The 18,585-nt window shown below is 41.7% G+C and overlaps 1 protein-coding gene across 1 annotated transcript; it reads left to right on the top strand.

Moving 5' to 3' along the window:
* The first annotated feature begins 1,412 nt into the window (after positions 1 to 1,412).
* Positions 1,413 to 6,564, top strand: tent5ba (terminal nucleotidyltransferase 5ba). The gene is made up of 2 exons (XM_034611730.1): positions 1,413 to 1,829; positions 4,991 to 6,564. Exons 1-2 carry the CDS (start codon positions 1,674 to 1,676, stop codon positions 6,017 to 6,019), a joined length of 1,185 nt encoding a protein of 394 aa, XP_034467621.1. The 5' UTR covers positions 1,413 to 1,673; the 3' UTR covers positions 6,020 to 6,564.
* Positions 6,565 to 18,585: the final 12,021 nt, after the last annotated feature.

Here is an 18,585-nt window from a genome sequence, read left to right as displayed (position 1 = left end):
CTATAAATACTATTTATCATTTTATTATGACATTAGGAATAAAGCAGGAAGGTTAGAGGCTCATCCGTATTTGTATTTCTTTGTTTTTGTATTTCTTTATTTCCTTTGGCAGAATACACACGTTGGTGTAGATGATGCTCGACTATACTAACCTGTACAAATGCAAGAGTAAATCCAAACTTTGACTTGTTATGTGTTTACCATGTAAAAATACTAATATTTTAGAAAACAGCATGTACATGTTGCAAGAATCAGAAAACAGATTTAAAAAGTAAATTGATTTATTGAGCTCCATGCTAAAGCCTTAGCTCAAAATTATTTAGTTATTCTACTTTTTCCTATTTCCTGTTATCTATTTTCATGCTGCAACATCTTAACAATGGATTTAACAACTTTATGTTGTACCACAAAAATAAGTCTGCAACATCAGATAGACTGGTCCTAGCTCAAAGTGATCTAGCGAGGCTTAGCAGAGTAGCATTAGCCTTTGTCAGAGCCTTTTCTAAAGCAACTTTCATGTCACATATTTAATCTAAGATTAATTTGATAAAGTGTCTCGACCTTTTGTGAAATGTAATTTTTAGGTAAAGTCTGTGACAATGATTAATAACCAGCCTAAAGAGGTATTAAGATTTAACAATTTATATTTATAGAGTCTAAGACTGCTTAGGAAAAGGCCATGTAGCCTGTTTTTGTCCCAAATGTTGATGATGTTATTTATGTATATAAAAGTGACAAAAAAGAAATTAAATACGCCAAAAAATGTATGTAACAAATAGTTTTGTGTTTAAATATTTGCTGGGCCCCTATAAATGATTTAAATGTAACACAGAACAACCATTCATATAAAAGGTGGTGAGGAAGACTGGCCTGAGTTGAGCAAACGTAGACTCGAGTTTTCTGGATATTCTCTCTGCGGGTGTGATGCTGAAAGCAGGGCGTTGCTACAAAAACATCCTGCATGTTCAGCAAACATTCCCTGGGCAAATAAAGAAATACTCACTGGGCATCATCGAACCAGTTCACATTCGCACGAGCGAATAAACACGAGCTTGCAGAAATACATAATGGGAATGAGTGGATGTTGGGTTTGCGCGGCTAAAATGTGACCTCTGCAATCCATTTTTACTGTATACTTTTATATATATAAATGACCTAAATATATATATAGAACTTATTACTATAATATTCCTGTTTTTGCTGCATTTGAGATCATGATCTTGTTTGAGGGAAGACCCTGTCAGCAGCAGAGGGGGCGGGGTCAGTTACGTGTGCGTCACAGAGGGGGGGGGGGGGGGGGGGGGGGTGTTCCCTGCAGACGGGGCGTCCATAATCAATGACCAAACACAGCAGCCAATCACAGGGCCCATGCTAATGAGGTGGCTTTAAACCCTGCGGACCTTCCTTATGAATCGCTCCTTTTCAGACTGACCGGATTTCAGCCGCGCACACCGGAGGAAGAGGCCGATCCAGAACCCAGCGACCCTGCACCACTTGATCCTGAACTTTCCTCCAACTCTGCAACCAGGACTGATCCACGGGGAATAAACCTCTGGCCTGTATTCGAAGATAAGAAGAAGAAGAAGAAGAAGAAGACAGAATCTGCAGCACTTTCTGCCCGATCACTTTATTTCTCTTTATTTGGGGGGGAGGGTCTGATAGTGAACTTCGCCATGTCGTGCGGAGATGTTTCGGATGTGAGTCGGAGGTTCTGCGTGCTGTCTTGGGATCAAGTGCAGCGCCTGGACTCGATCCTCGGGGAAGCTGTGCCCATCCACGGCCGAGGAAACTTCCCCACGCTGTCCGTGCAGCCCCGCCAGATCGTGCAGGTACGAGCCCCCACCCCACACACACACCTGCATGGACGCACTTGTGCACGAGGCACATTTACCATCTCAGTAGTCTGTTGATTTAAATTAGAGTATGAAAATCATTTCTTTAAGACTTTGTGACGTAGCAAAAGGCTAATATTACACCTGCAGCATGTGGGCAGGTCGCGAATCCTGAGCAACCTGTGGACCATTTATTCTCACACTGTGATAACAACCTGAGGAATTAAATATTTAAACTGAAACATTTAAAATAAACTTTTTAAAAAAATTGCATTTGTCTGGAATTAACTGGACACTCCTCCAGAATCTTTAATTATCTCTTTGAAAGGTAATGATAGATTTCTACCCCCCCCCCCCCCCCCCCTGGGTTTAATTGTGTTTCTATGACAGATTTTTTTTTGTTTTCTGTTTATTCTTTTTTAAGGGAAACTTACTTTTTAACTGATCTATTTTCCTTGATAGTGCTTTTATTTTGTGTTTTTTTAATTCCAAAGATTATTCTATCTCAGGCAAATTGTGCCTCCTTGATGTCTTTCCTGTTGGTGACACTACTTTAATGCCACTTGCATCCAGCAGGTGGAATAATGGAAATGAAAGAGCATCATGTGGATTTGTCACAAATGAAAAATCTGTCTTTTTTTTTTTTTTTTTTGTATTCATTTTTAATTATTAGACTAATGTGTCCATCTGTGAGTTATGTGACTAATTGTACCACTGGGACACTTAATTTCCTGTGCATGATGATAATAAAGGATTGAAGGAATGTATTGGATAGAGTGGATCAGCCCTCAACTCTCCCCTGTTTTAAAATCCATGAAGCAGACATATGCTTAAGTCCCCTCCACATTTCCAGCATCTCATTCACTGTGGCCGGATCACATTTCCCCTCCCTCGCTGGTGTCTCCACACGGTGCGGTGGCTGCCTGTGCATTTAATAAGTGGTAAATGCTCTGGTATAGGATTCCACATTGAACATGCGGCCGGTCCCTAACAAAATCATGTCTCTCGTTACCTGATGCATAATCCTTGTTTTCCATTTCATTTACGCATCGGCATATTCAGCATGGGCACCACCAGAGCTCCATGCTTGCGGTTGTGGAAAGATGAATGCTCCATTGAGCGTTCAGGAGGCTTAAATACAGGTTTGAGCCCCCACATGTGGGGACTCTCATGTTGCCCCTGGATCTGTGGAAAGCCCATGTCATTTTATTTTGCCAAAACCTGCCAAAAACATCCATCAACGGTAAATCTCCTGGCGTGACGAGCCAGACGGAGACTATTTCCTGCAGTTAATGTGTATTTAATAGGTTTTTAATCATGCAGTTGACTCAAAGGGGGTGTGAATGAGAGAGTTGGCCTTTGTCCCATAAAGAGGCCCTCACGTAGCATCACCAGGAGTGAGAGTCCAAAGAAGTTTAGATAATTACACCATCTGTTTTTAACTGCTTCACAACTCCAGTATGAGGAACCAAGCACAAGTTTTTTTTTTTATTTTATTTTTCAAAAAATAAATAAATAAATCGTTAGACAGACTTGATTAGACAGGAGCCGTGTTGCCTGTAGGATCTAATGTAAAGCCTGTGCTCAACCCCCCACTCCTGTGTATGATTCCATTTGACAACCTGTAGTCAGACTACAGGTGCTAAGAGTAGGCCTGAGGCTGAATTTCACTCTGACGTATCAACCACAGAAGTAGGAAAAAAACCAACCCACATAATTGCACCTGATTGGAATTTGTACCGACCTACGGCTGAATGAAAGTTATGCTATTATTATGATCTTTGGTCGTCCTGACTTGCCTTCATATGTTTTCTTGTCACTAGCCTGACCCAGTATGTATAAATAGAGCCAGCTTGTTATCTGATCACCATGGGAGAGAGCGTTAACAGATCGCTCTAATCTGACGGGTTAGTGCCAGTCGGGGAGATTTAGGATTGCGTTGCCAGTAACAAGCAATTAGTGCTGCGGGTTTAACATTTGGAAGTGTCTGCAGTTGTTGTTACAGTCTGCTGACACAAATCAGGGCTTGCATCAAGTCTTCCTGCTGTGGAACTGATATGAGAAAACGTCTCAAACAGCTGGCCAGATGTAACGGTGAAGCTGCAGCTGTGACTTGAGTATGCAGCAGGGTCATTTCCCCTCAAGCAACTTTTCAAAATCTACATTTGATGTCTCACTTAAGGGCCTCTGACATGTTTTCCGTTCATGTTTTGTTAGCAGCGATCATCCTGTTCCCGCACCGAGGTGGGACTCCCTCGTTTATACACCTCACAGGAACAGAGGGAGGGAAACGCTGCTCCTCAATAACCTGACTTTGTGACATTTGGCCTGAAGCTGAAGTTGTTTTCTTTGGACGCTGCTCTTCAAACCCACTGGTGCTCACTAACTCGCGGTTGCAGTTCAAGATTATAAATCTTTATAACCGTTTTCTATCGTAAAATCAAACGATCTGACCCAGAGGGAGGTGGACCTGGAGCACAGACTCTCCAGCTCGGCCCCTTCTCTTTGTGTGGCCTCTTTAGGTGATGAAATTGACTTCGCTCTCGCAAACAAGTTGATTTTCACTTGGCCCATGTGGAGGATATTTGCAAGGACGCTGGAATTTATTTAGATTTGGGCTGCAGCTGCCCTGTTGCAGCAAAATTCGTGATTTTATCCGGTTTTAGAACATTTTCCACTATGACAGGCAGAAAAAATGGCCTAAGTGCAGTTGAAAGAATCCGATTTGTTTTTAAGACATATCTAACCCAGTATTACCACCACTGAAATCTCTTCAGTTCATGCTTAACAATATTTACATCGCATTTGATGTTTGTGGATGAGAAAGGTTGCACAGAAAATACCAGTAAAATGAAATCAAATATTCTTAAAAAATAATATAAAATTTGAAATATTAGTTCTACTTTGTCAAAATGTAGATCTAAAATTGAGTTTTTTTTTGTTTTTTTTGTCGTTTGATTTGTTTAGTCAACTTTTTTTGCGTTACAGCCTGTTGCCAATAGGAGTGCTGCATCCCCTTCAGCACCCCTACTTCCATTGCCTTGGTTATTTTGACACATTTCAAGAGTTTAACTTGATTCGTTGTAGTTTGTAAGATTTCTGAAAATACAAGGCCAGTTTTAATCATACAGTTGTATTTCTGTGTTGTTCCTGTCCAGGTTGTGCGGGCGAGGCTGGAGGAGAGAGGTGTGTGTGTCAAAGACGTGAGGCTGAACGGATCTGCCGCCAGCTACGTGCTCCATCAGGACACCGGCCTGGGCTACAAAGACCTCGACCTGATCTTTGGTGTGTCACTGAAAGACGACCAGGCCTTCCGTCTGGTGAAGGACGTCGTGCTGGACTGTCTGTTGGACTTCTTGCCAGCTGGGGTCTGTAAGGAACGCATCTCGGCACTGACCCTCAAAGAGGCCTACGTACAGAAACTGGTGAAAGTCTGTAATGACACGGACCGCTGGAGCCTCATCTCTCTGTCCAACAACACGGGCAAGAATGTGGAGCTTAAATTTGTGGACTCTTTGCGGCGGCAGTTTGAATTCAGTGTGGACTCCTTCCAGATTTGCCTTGATTCTCTGCTCTTGTTTGACCGCTGCTCGGAAACGCCCATGTCTGAGAGCTTTCACCCCACTGTGATCGGGGAGAGCGTGTACGGGGACTTCAAGGAGGCCATGGACCACCTGTGTCAGAGGACCATAGCTACACGCAACCCTGAAGAAATCAGGGGTGGCGGTTTACTGAAGTACTGCCACCTGCTGGTGCAAGGTTTCAGACCCGCCTCAGAGGCGGACATGAAGCATATGCAGCGCTACATGTGCTCACGCTTCTTCATTGACTTCTCCGACATAGGCGAGCAGCAGAGGAAGCTGGAGGCCTACCTGCAGAACCACTTTGCTGGGATCGAGCACAAACGGTACGAGTGTCTGACGACGCTGCACCAAGTGGTGAACGAGAGCACCGTGTGTCTGATGGGCCACGAGCGGCGCCAGACGCTCAGCCTGATCTCCATGCTGGCGCTGAGGGTGCTGGCTGAGCAGAACGCCATCCCCACTGTGACGAATGTGACGTGTTACTACCAGCCAGCTCCATACGTACAGGACATCAACTTCAGTAATTACTATATTGCACACGTGCAGCCGCCGCAGGTCTCCCATTGCAGTAATTCATATCAGACGTGGCTGCCCTGTAGCTGAACTGGCTGTGAGACGGACAGAGGTGGATGTGTCTCCATCCCTCTACAAGGAAGTGGACTGAAAATCCATAAAAAGGAAACCCATGTTTGCCAAATGTGACTTAACTAAAACAATCTTGTACTGCTGTACATCCGATTGAGCCGATGCATTAACTTTTCTCACTTTTTTTCTTGCAAAACATCTGTAAGATTGCTGGTCATTTCTGAGATGTAGTGACAATATCTTATTTAAGTATTAAAAAAGGTCTTTATGAAGCTTTATATCGTGTATGTCAGAAATACATTTTTGAGGAAACAAACTTTGAAGCTGGTGTTATTTTCATACGCTGGCTTTATGTTTTTTTTTTAAATTACATACCGGACCAAAGATGTATTTGTTTTTCAGAAAGGGAATGTTGTTATGATTCCAAGTGCCTAAAATGAACCATGAAATGTTCTAAAAACATCTGTAAAGTCAGAACTGTGCATTCAGTGTTTTCTAGATTACTCTGTTTCTCTTTTCAGAAACAGAAGCATTTTTGTGAGATTAAAAAAAAAGATAAAACTCCAGTTGTTTTTGTATTGTGGTTATTTGATTTCAACCCTGCTGACATTTGAATGTTTGGCTCTGAGGACTGCAGTTTGATCTCTATCTGAACTGCTTCAATATTCACACAGTCGAGCTGTAAAATCTCACATTGTCGTCATAAACGAGATTATTTCAGTTCACAGAATGACTCAGACTTTTATCCTCCTTTGGCTCGAAGAATGGATGGGGGATTGTTTGTTGCCCCATAAGCTGACGACGACAGGGCGGCTCATTTCTAGCAAGCAGGCCAATTGAAATGCATATACTGTCGGCAGGAGTGAGTTGCACTTGTTAAACTGGGGCTGAGGATCCATTACAATCTGAGGACATGAACCATAAGGAGGCTTTTCTAAAGCACAATGGCCTCTCTCTCCTCCGTGATACTAAAGCTTTTTAACAAAGGCTGGCCTGTTCTCCCACCCATGTTACCACTGGAAACCCAGCCCTGTTTGCTTGACTGATACCATATCCATGTCATTTTGTCTGAGTCAAAATCAAAAATCTTCACAGGCACGAGGAAGGCTGGTAAAGCTGGTTCAAAGACGGAGATGGTGGAAACGATACAGATTGTATAGATTATTAGCAGATTTTGGGATCTTCACGCTAGTCACAATTGAGCCAACATTTGCATCCACCAACCTAAAACAGTTTATTTTAAGATTTGAGTCACACCCCTTCATTCCTTCTCCACACTGAGTAGATTTTAGAATAGTCAGATGTTGAAATATGGCCGTCAGAAATGTGGAATTACTGAGGTGTATATATATATATATATATATATGTGTATATATATGTGTATATATATATATATATATATATATATATATATATATATATATATATATATATATATATATATATATATATATATATATATATATATATATATCTTTGCAGAAATCTGCTAAACGCAGGGTTGTGGAGTGACTTTACTGGCAGCAGTCAAAGCACTGGAGCCAAGACAAAGAAATCTAGACCTTATCGTGTTTATAATGTGAAATGATTTTTACTTTTTGTTATATACTCTTACACATATGACACATAATCCTGTGTTGGGGGCTCTGGGGCACAAAGGTTCCATTGACCGCTCGCCTATTGCCCTGTGTGAAATGTATATATGCAATATGCACCTTTAAATCCTGTGCAACCAGGGCTATATCCTGAGGAAAGTGAGCCCATTACAGAAAACAATAGCAATCTCACACATCCGTGTGGCTTTCAATAAGAGATTGTAAAATAAAAGGAAGTAGTCTGATAACACACATGATTTATTTGCTAGTTGCTAACCACAGCTGTAATTGTGTAATTTTACGAGTTGTGTGTTGAATGAAATGCTCATGTATTCATTCAGGCACTCGTTCTTCAATGCTGCTGGGCACATGATGAGCACAACTGTTCGTGTATCGCAGATTGAATAATTTCTTCCAACAGATCCAGATTATATCAAATTATTATCTGGATCTGCAACTATTTGTAAAAACTCATAGATCTTTTTTTCTTTACAGTAAGATCCATTTTTCCCCGAGAGAAAATGTTGAAAAATATCTCACAACGTGAAGGAAATTGAAAAAAAAACTCCACTTAGTTTATTCTTGCCTAGATAAATACTTTGTTTTGAGGTCTATTCTGACTAGATTTTAATCTAACATTGTGGAAACATCATAATCACCAACTCTTTGTTTCTGCACAGAGTCATATTATTTAACATCGGAACATCATTCCAGCTCGAAGGAGATCAGGTCAAGGTGAATTCTTCTTGCAGATCAGCTTGACTGTCATTAATGTCTTGCCAGAAGAAGTAGCGTGTTTTTTAAATGTTTTTTAAAATTTGTATCCACTGCCTCACTAGATGCCAGCAGTAGATATTTTTTCCCAGAGATGATATAGTGTGAGATTTCTGAGACATTTAATTTAGGGTTTAATTTGGCGTGTGTGTGTGTGTGTGTGTGTGTGTGTGTGTGTGTGTGTGGGGGCTGAGGTTCTGTGTGAAAGGAGAGTGATGACAGGACAGATGCACTGTAATGACAGAGATTTCACAATTCTTTGCCACAACACAAATCAAACTCACCCTGGCCGGGTGTCTGTGCTATTACCTCTCCTGAAAAAGGCTTTATTTACCCAAGGGAGCGATTATAATGTCCCACTTACCCATTATCCACAGGGAGTTTCTCACTCTGCATGTATGTGCCTCTGTTTTGTGCGAGTACTTTCTCTCAGTGTTGTCTCCCTGACGTGAGACAAACCTTTAAGACTGGGATCACACAAAAGCTGAGTCTGAAGGATATGAAGATGTTTTAAATTAAGCTGCACTTTGGGAGCACATGACTGTGTGGATATGACATCATCCTGAGGGTGCAAAGGGGAAACACATGTCTCACTTTAACTGCAATGATTAGATCAAGCTGACAGCGCAGTTTCATCTGGAGGAGATGTGTGGCTTGTTGTCTCTGTGTTGCTGTGTTGCTGAGGTGCAGCACTGCTGAGAAATGTCCAAAGGTTCATCGGCAGGTCTTCGTCAGGGGGAAAGTCTCCTGCACACAACTCCAGCACACAGTTCCCTCCTCAGTATGGAAAAAGGAAGCTGATGCTTTACAAGACGACTTCATCCCTGTTGTTTCACGACTTTAAATCATCTGCTGTGAGCGAAAAGCAGAAACTTTTTGACAACATCCAATCAACATGCAGAGAGTTTTTATGAGCATATAAATGAACTCATCGAGAGAAAAAGCTTCCTCCATTAATCCACCTGAAAACATGGAAACCCCCCAAAACGTTTGATATGTTTTCACCAGACAGAAAATCTGGACAGCAGCAAAGTAATAAATGTTGGTCTGGTTGTGCTGAAGCTTTCTTCCACTGAGTGCGAGGTCGTCCAGTCCACACGAGGACGCGTGGCTGTTAGTGGGGTTAAAGAAACAATATGTTGCATGTGCATCAATCCCTGGGAAATGTAACTCAGTATGTCTACTCCTGTACTTAAATACAATTCTGAGGGACTTGTACCTTAATGATTTCCATGTTGCACTTCATTACATTTCAAAGGGAGCACTCCACTATCTCCACTGTCCATTTGACAGCTACAATCACTCATGTCTTTGCATATTTCCTGCACTGCACACTCACACTGAGGTTCTCAATTAGTCCAGCTGATAAGACTTCTGGTCATTTCTCAGTTTGGTTCAACTACGCTTGACTTTTCTATATCTCCAACCAGCCTATATGTACCATGTAGTTAGTCCTGTTGCATCCCAGCAAGATGGCTCCCTGATCGAATCTAGTTCGGCTGGGATCTTTCCGTGTGGAGTTTGTATGTTCTCCCCGTGTCTGTGTGGGTTTTCACCGGGAACTCCGGCTTCCTCCCACAGTTTAAAGACATGCATATTGGGGTTAGGTTAATTGATGTGTGTGTATGGTTGTTGCTCAATGTCAACTGGGATTGGCTCCAGCTCCCCTTGCAACCCTCAAAGGATAAGTGGTACAGATAATGGATGGATGGATGAATGTACTAATTAGACTGGTTAGGGGGATTTACATCAAGCTCTATTTGTGAACATTCAAACTGTCCTGAGAAGATGTTTCTTCAGGAAACACAAGTGACAACACAGATGTACGTAGACATTAAGATTTATTATTACTCATAATATAAAATGCCTTATAACAGATTAAACTATGACACAGTAAAATAATTAGTCAGAAATGTCTTATTTATTAAAATATTTATTAGACCAAGTCATGTTCATACATATATTATAATGACTGATTCTGATTTCGTTTAACATGGAACCTCATTAATCTCTATTAAAACCCCATGAAACGCAGCCTGTTAGTGGAGCTCAGCAGGACTCACATGCAGCTGGATATTGGTTAGAGTCAAGCTGTGAATGTTTGTGTGTTCCCATTTAGAAAGTGATGTCATGATGGCCGGATGGAACATGCTCGAAAACGCCAGAGCAGAATAGACAGGACAGTCTCTGCTGGGGCGCTGGGAGGCAGAGGGAGGGGAAATTTGAGGTGGTGGATGACTGTGTGTGTGTGTGTGTGTGTGTGTGTTTGTGTTTGTGTGCGCGTGCGTGCGTGCGTGCGTACCAAAATAGCTTGCAGGAGAGAAATAGAATCTGTTATTTCACTTTGGAGTTCAGGGAGCGTGGGGGTGTCACCACAGATCCAAACTGCTGCTGCTGGAGCGGCAAAATAAAGTGTGAGAGACACTCACACACACAAGGGAGGGGGGAGAGGGAGCCAGCACTGAGCATTCCTGGCATTACAGCCCACTGACAAACAATCCTAACTTTATCCAGCGAGCCGGGCCAACTGAATGGCTGCAGTGTGTGGAGTTTACCCACCGAGGGGGGCAGTGCCCAGACCGATCCCCCACTCCATCTAGACCATCCAAACACCATAACGTCCGAGGTGGAACTGTCACATTTCATGTGTAGCATCATCACTGTCAGTGTGAGTCCCATGGGTTTTATTTAATGAAATCAAAAACTAAATCCTAATGAGAAATCTCATAATGTCATAATGTCATAATCTCCAGTGTTTGGACACATACGAGCAACTATTTCAATGTTTTCATCTGTTTGTTCTTCTCATCATAGCAGCACCAGATGGCCATTTCTTCATCTTCACATTTATTCACCAAAACATGTTCATAAATTCTATGATACATGTCTGCTTCTATAAATGAAATGTGTTCTGTCAGCTGGGATCAAACAGATTTGAAAGCACAAAATAACATCCGCCTCGTTTGACTATAAAAGAGATTTTATGGTGCCATAACAGCTCCACGCCTGCTCTCTGTGACAAAGATCAAAGTATTGTCTGCTATTTTACCATGGTGCACTCACACAAACACGCATGTATAAACTCTACACTGCTGCTATAACAGATAATTCATCTTGTTATCTAACACTGGTTCAAAGGTAAAATGGAGGAGAACGAAAGTTCAAAACAATGACACCACAAGGGTCTGTTAATCGTTCTGGAGCTTTTGATCACTTCACATGATCTTCCTTAGCTAACAGATTTGCCCAACTGTCATGGAATTGATCGTTGGAGCGAACAGTAATTGTTCAATCATAGCTTTGTAGCCATAACCAGACTCGACAGGTTCTCTTGAGCTTTGAATTTCTACATATATGTTGGCGCAATGTTCGTGGGGCCATGTGAAATCCTCCTCTGGTCTCCTCCTGTGCTGTTGGACGTCATGTGCAGTCCATCACCGAGGCCCTTTTCACTGATGTCCCCTGTCCTGCATTCCTGGAACAGGAAGCGTAACGCTGAGAGAAGGACTTGGTTGTGATCTTCATCAACACTGGTGGACAGAGGACTGTTGAGGATCTACGTGTTTTTCGAGAGAAGGGTGACTCACGGGGGAGGCCCATGGGTCCAAGCTGATGTGGGTTTGTTTACTCAGGGCCCAGTAAAACTCATTGTTCCACATTTTCCAGTTTTCCACATGTCTCAGAGCTGCTCCTCACCCCTGCTGCAGCCGCCGTCTGACCACTCAACCCCACAATCTGCCTCCCACTGCGAGGGACTGCAGGGTTATTGGCTACCAGTTCAACCGAGCACATCTACTCAATATGGTTGTAATAATTCCATGGCTTTGTGCTGATATTAATCTGAGCAACATCATTAAATGCTCCTTGTCTTGATGTTGCTCCGAGGTCATTGGAGAACTTTGGAGGACGGTGATTTCCCCCCTCAAAACCAACATTTTTGTCAAACCGAGATCTAACCTGAGATCTAATGGAAAATGAGGCCTCATCAAAACACATAAATCAGTGATTCTTTCTACCATTGCACAGTTCCCCTTTGAAACATGTGCTTTTTTCGCCAAACCATGTCCCTCTGTAATGTGTATCAACATCAACTATCAGGGAACTGTGTAGAAAGATCATGGCAGCATCAACTTTAATATTTTTTCTTCTTTGTCACATTTAATCTGTACACTGTATGCCAGTGTCTTGTTATGAAATTCAAAATTACTCCTCAGCGCAAACACATTTTTCAACTTTATTATATACACTAATGACAGATCTCTGTCTTGGAATTTAGCAGCAAAACTCCTATTAAAATATAAAAAGGCCATAAATTTCACAACTGGCAGCGACTATCAGGAGAAAAAGAGTTTCCAGGTGCTTTTTCAAGAATCACATAACTCATTTCAATGAAATCTAAAAGTAAATAATTGGATAATCAAACCAAACCGAATGTGTAACCATGGGAAATATATTTCTGATGGCATTAAAAGATATTTCCCAAGATGAAAACCTTTCCGGGTCCTAACACAAACACAATGGATTTTCCGATTGAGTACTTGAACTCATTTCCAGGCATTAAACCACACTTGTTAAACAGTCAGAGGGAGAGAAATTAGAGTAAGTAATTATTATTTTGTCTTCCAGCTGTTTTGTTGATAGTTTTAATTCTTGTACTGTCAGTCCCTTTTTCATGGCAAGGTATAAAACTGAGCAATTCCCTCTCTCATGAGGTCGTTTTGGCCGCAAACCTACAGGTTTATTATTGATGGAATAGGCAGGATGACCCCAGAAAAAAAACAATTTTCCTCCATGTGATGGCTTCAGTAACTTATCATTAGCTTTTATTTCAAATAACCAGCTGAGGCGGCATTTTCTTATTAATAAAATAATTATATAATTGAGCTCTTGAGCTCTTGGTGTGTTGACTTTGGTCAGTCTGTTGTGTTTTTTGGCTAAAATATTTTCTAACAACTGGTTTTATCCTGACTGACCGGAAGACCATAAAGTGCGGATTTGGAACAACCTGCTCCATCCACTTGTGTCAACCCCGCAGCGGATACGAGCTTCAACTTTTCCAGAGAATAAAATTATCAAAGTTGGAAATCTTTCAGTGAGGGCACAGAGCACACGAGGCTTTAGTTTCATTTGTCTAGTCATTTTAGTCAGCCTGTGTGCGCTGAGCTCTCTAGATTTCCCCTGCAATATTTTCTCTAGCTCTCTTCATTTTAATGAGGAAATGACTGAATAAATGAAATGAAGTTCTTAATTTTTGTCTGCCAGTTTCTGTCAGAGAAATGTGACCTCATCCTGGTGTTTTCTCTTGTGGTGTGCCCCAAGGCTCCATTTTAGGTGCAGCTTTATTTGCATTAATCATTCTGTGATATGGCCCAAATTTTGGAAAATACAAAAACCCTTTTCATGCCTATAAGCTGACAATATGATACTGTAGTCCCCTTTAACATTAAGTGCTCTAGCCCCTGTTCTTGGATCTCTGTCTTGAAATCAGACAAATAAATTCTGACATTAGTAGCTTTTTCCACGTTAGGCTGACAGATTAAATGAAATACTGCTCTGATTTGGAGTTCTGGTCTTACATGCTTTTATTACTACTATAAATCCCTTTATATGGGAGTCAGTCAGTCATCCATACCCTGAATAAACCATGTTAGTCTATACTGCCCTCCCTCGAATAGGCCTGAGTGTAGCAAAGATTTTAAGATCATTTATATTTGATGACCCTTCAATTTTGTGTTTGATTTCTCAGGTATATATCAGATTCCTCTGTTAAGAGCTTTGATCAACGCTTGTTTTTTTTTTTACATTGTGCTGTATAGATGAAATTGACTAGACTTGTCTGGTCGAAACATGGCTTTTCAATGGGACTAAAAAACAACAAAAGCAACAAGAGAAAGTAGCTTCCCTTGTCTTCTACCTTTACACCAAAAGAGTCCACATCACCTGCTCAGACAGAGAGGTCCTGCTGAAGTGCACCGGGCAGCCAACAGTAACCTGTGGCCTTCATCCAAGTGATGTAACTCAATAACCTGATTTCTGCAGCTCTCTGGGCACAAACATTAATTGGATAACATTGCTTTCCCACATCGGTTTCATTTTTTTCTTTACTCCTGCTTGTTCATCTTCTCCTGAGGATAAACAGATGTCCCGCATGTCGCTTGATTTGTTTTTTTAATACCATCTGCTCAAAGCATCATTAAAAAGCTACAAAAATAAATAAATACAACGAAAAAAACATCTTGATGTGATAACAGTAAAAATGAAAACTTTAAAGATTGTACATTGTCGTCATGTGATCTGCTCGCAGGAAGTCTAAGCAGATGAAGACAAGGGCGTCCTGTGCTCAGCGGAGAAAACCTCCTCTGCTCTGAGACTTCTTAACTTCCTGAAGTCCACATAGACAGAGAGAGTCTGTGTGTGCTGTCAGTGAGATGAAACAGAAACAAATATACACATCATCCCGAGACCACCTCCCCAAACAGACACAGAAACACACCCACAGCATGCATTTAGTAACACACACACACAGGCACAGGGATTGAGATATATCTTAGCATCATCACCAGAGACCTATTGCTCACGATATCACCCACGCATCAACAGGTCTACTTATGTGACCTTGGTGTGACCTCCAAGGCCATCAAGAGGTTTTTTTTTGTCAGAGCTCTTGGACAGGATTACCAGTTTCCTTTGGGCTGTTGCAGTCTCATGTGGTTGTAATAAATCCACCACAAACTTGAAACAAAAACAGCTGAAAGATGTTTGGATAGCCCCTCATACTTTTCACTGTTTTCAGTTTCTTTCCCGTGGATCCAGCTGAGGGGAGGAACGTACCCTAAAGGACCAAATCCAGAACGTTATATTGGGATTTGTCCCCGGAGTTGTAATGATTCAAAAGTAGAATGAGCACACTGTGTTTTGCTCCAGCAATAGTTTTATCCACTGTGCAATGTTTTCATCAAGCAGATCTGAGGAACAAAAAAAACCCAAACAATTGCTGACAAGACATTTCCTACAGCCAGGGGAAACTATGCATATTCAGAAAACAATGAAGTAATAATCAGTCACAGGTAACAGCAGATGAATAGACAGAAGACCGAGAGAAACCCAGAGCCTCACAGAGGTAGTGCACTTCCATGTATACGCTATCTAATTTTGAAACACATCTTAACGTGAACGTGTGGACATTTAGGGTAAAAACAATTGTATAAATGAAGCCATTTCATTTTGAATTTCGGGGCTAACAGACACTTGGATGACACCACAGGAGCAGTATGGAGGCATTTTCATTTTTTTCTGTTTGAAGAAGGAAAAAACAGTTACTTTAATTGTTTTGGATTTGGCTGCAACGCTGTTTACCCCTGAAACTCCAAAAGTGTTTTGTGGACTAAAACACTTCACCCACCCCTCCGTCGGCACAGTGGTGAGATAATAAGTGAATTTTCAGTTTTGGGTGAACTCTATCCCTTTAACGATGGCTCAGAGAAAATGTGTTCACATCCCATTTTGTTGGTATGCTGTAAGTGGGTCTCCTCGGACCAGGAGGGGCCTGATGGAATAATAGTTGTAACATGTTGTTTAAAAAGCGTACTGCCATGATGTTCACTAACATGTGAGAGACAGATTTTAATAATTAAGGTTGCAGAAGCCAAGATATCCCAATGTCTCTATATGAGTCAACCTCCCAAAACACTGGATCCTACAATTCCCACAATGCAACTTGGCCAGTGTCTATTTGTGTGATGGTCACTGAATGGTGAAGGCCCGTGCCCTGCAAATGACATATGTACTTGTCAAAGCTCTTTCAGATACAGGAGAAAGCATAGAGCTGTTTTTACAGACTAGTAGAACTGAACTGAGTAAAATGAATATAGCAAAGATCCCCAGTTCTCAGCTACAAACAGACAACATTTTCTCAGAGACCAAACTTTGTTAAAAATAAGCTTACAAGAGTGTGACATTTGTGGCGTTACATGTTTTTGTACACCGACCATCACTAACTGGATCATATTGCATTGGGTTCAATTCCTGCCGGTCTTAATTCACTGCAGTTCCTGTAGGTAAACATCTAACCTGTGCAGCATCTCATTAAAACAGAAAGCTCTGCAGAAGCGGCTAATACAGGGAGGAAAAGTACATGTTGCAGGGTTTGAACTATGGTGCTCTAATTGGATTAGTGGGCAGTTGAGAAGGAAATGAGAGTAAGAGGGGATTTACACACTAACACAATTTGGCAGTGTAGGAACTCTGCTTTGTCAGTGCAGCATGAACTGACGGGCTTGTGCGATGTGTCAGTTTTTTAAACGGCTGGATAATTCAGCAACAAGTGCAATTACTGAATCCCTTTTTTTGAGCGTGGAGACAAACACAGTGGGGTTGTCTGTCTCGATTGCACCGAAACACAAAATTACACCATTTTTTCAAGCGTCTCCACAATTCATAACAGACGTGTTTGCTTCATAATTTCAAAGGATTATTTTTCACCCTTCCGTCTCTAAGCAGAGGGGTTATGCACTTGTTTGTCAGCACAAAGGCGAAGCTCAAAGCTGTAATGAAGAGAGCGCAGAGATCAAATCGCAGCCTTGGGAAGAACCACAAGATCTTTTTGCAGACGCACTATACAAATGACTCAGTGTCTGTCCGGCATTGCCAGTGTGTAATTGACGGTTGTGCATAAGTTATAGTACAACATTTTACATTTCCCTCTCCAGGCTTTTCTGCCTTTAAAGGTATTTTGGGGGATTCGCTGTGCAGCTTAAGTGTGAATCATTTTCTCTGTGTCAATTCCTTAAGATCTCCAGTAAAAAAAAAAACTTTTTGTAGTCAAGGAATTGGGTTAAACATCACTTGCTCGGGGCATAATTCAAATTTGGTTTGGTTAGTCATTTAGATATTTTGGTTGGATTTTGTATAACAGTGGCACCACCAGTTATTTTGGTCAAAGGTAGCCTAAAACAGTGGCACCACCAAAACAGTTTTGGATGTGGTGTGTGTGTGTGTCTGTCTGCCAGTAAAGTAGAGACAGCTGAAGGTACAAGGATGTGCTTAAAGTCTTTGGGTGGTCCAGCCTCTCCAGGAGATCGAGCCAGCGCTGAACAGTGGTCATTATTAACAGACAAACCAGGCTGGGATTACCTTCCAGCCAAATGCAGATGTGAACGTCTAAACAATTCTCCCACTCTGTTTTGACATGCTCTATTACAGGTTCTGCATCCTCCAGCAGATCCAGAAAAAGAAATTGACAGCTAAATGAAATCATTCATTTTCTGGTCTGATGTCATCCAAGAATTGCCATAATTGCTCGGTCCTGGCGTCTCTGGTCTGTGACTGGCAGAGACACCAGTCCTGGGCGAGGTGCACGATGAGGAAAGTGTACTTGTGGATGTTTCCTGCTGGATCTGTGGTAACTCTTTGTCTGTGAAAACATGAGGGGGTGCACTGTACAATACGGGGGTGCAGGACCACTCTCCTCCGTCTACTCGACCAGCTCGGTACCCTTTCAACTTTCTACTGCGCCCACGAGCAAAGCGGGATGGGACTTGATGCGGTCAGACCCCGAAGGCTAATGATAGACTGTGGAACCCAGCAGCATGCAGAGGCTCAGGGCACTTCAGTGCAGTGTATGGGAATGCACACGGATGCCATTATGTAACCGTGCAGAGCCACAATGAATTCAGAGTGAGGGGAGATTCACAAACAGGGACCTACTCCTCATTCTTTGTGTAAAATTCACATCGCAGCTGCCTCTGTGTTTTTTTTTCCTACATCTCCAACGCAGCAGTGGAAGAAAAAGTCACAGGATAAATATCACAGTATACAGGAGGCCTATAACACCACAATATCCCAATATCACAACACAAAATCATACAAGTCAAAGTTACAAGTCAGAGTCATTCATTCATAACCTTTACTTGACACATTATTTCAGCTCGACACGTTAAATGACAACACCCCTAACACTAACCCTAAACCCTAGAGGAAACTGGGAAACAGCTAGCCTGTCTCTGAGTTGTCCCACATCCCAATTTGATCTGGGATTGGATGATATAAATAATCAAATAGTATCTATGACAAATATTTATAAGCTTGATCCATCAATCATTCCCTCAACAAGGTTGTGAATGTTTCCAGAGATGAGTTGATTACATTTTATTATAATTTTGGAGGAAGCAGTTTGTGGTTGAGTTTGATTTTATTACCTTATAGAAAGTGTATACT

This window comes from Hippoglossus hippoglossus, chromosome 16 (genome assembly GCF_009819705.1).
Source record: "Hippoglossus hippoglossus isolate fHipHip1 chromosome 16, fHipHip1.pri, whole genome shotgun sequence".
NCBI lineage: Eukaryota > Metazoa > Chordata > Actinopteri > Pleuronectiformes > Pleuronectidae > Hippoglossus > Hippoglossus hippoglossus.
This window is presented reverse-complemented; position numbering and strand designations above follow the sequence as displayed.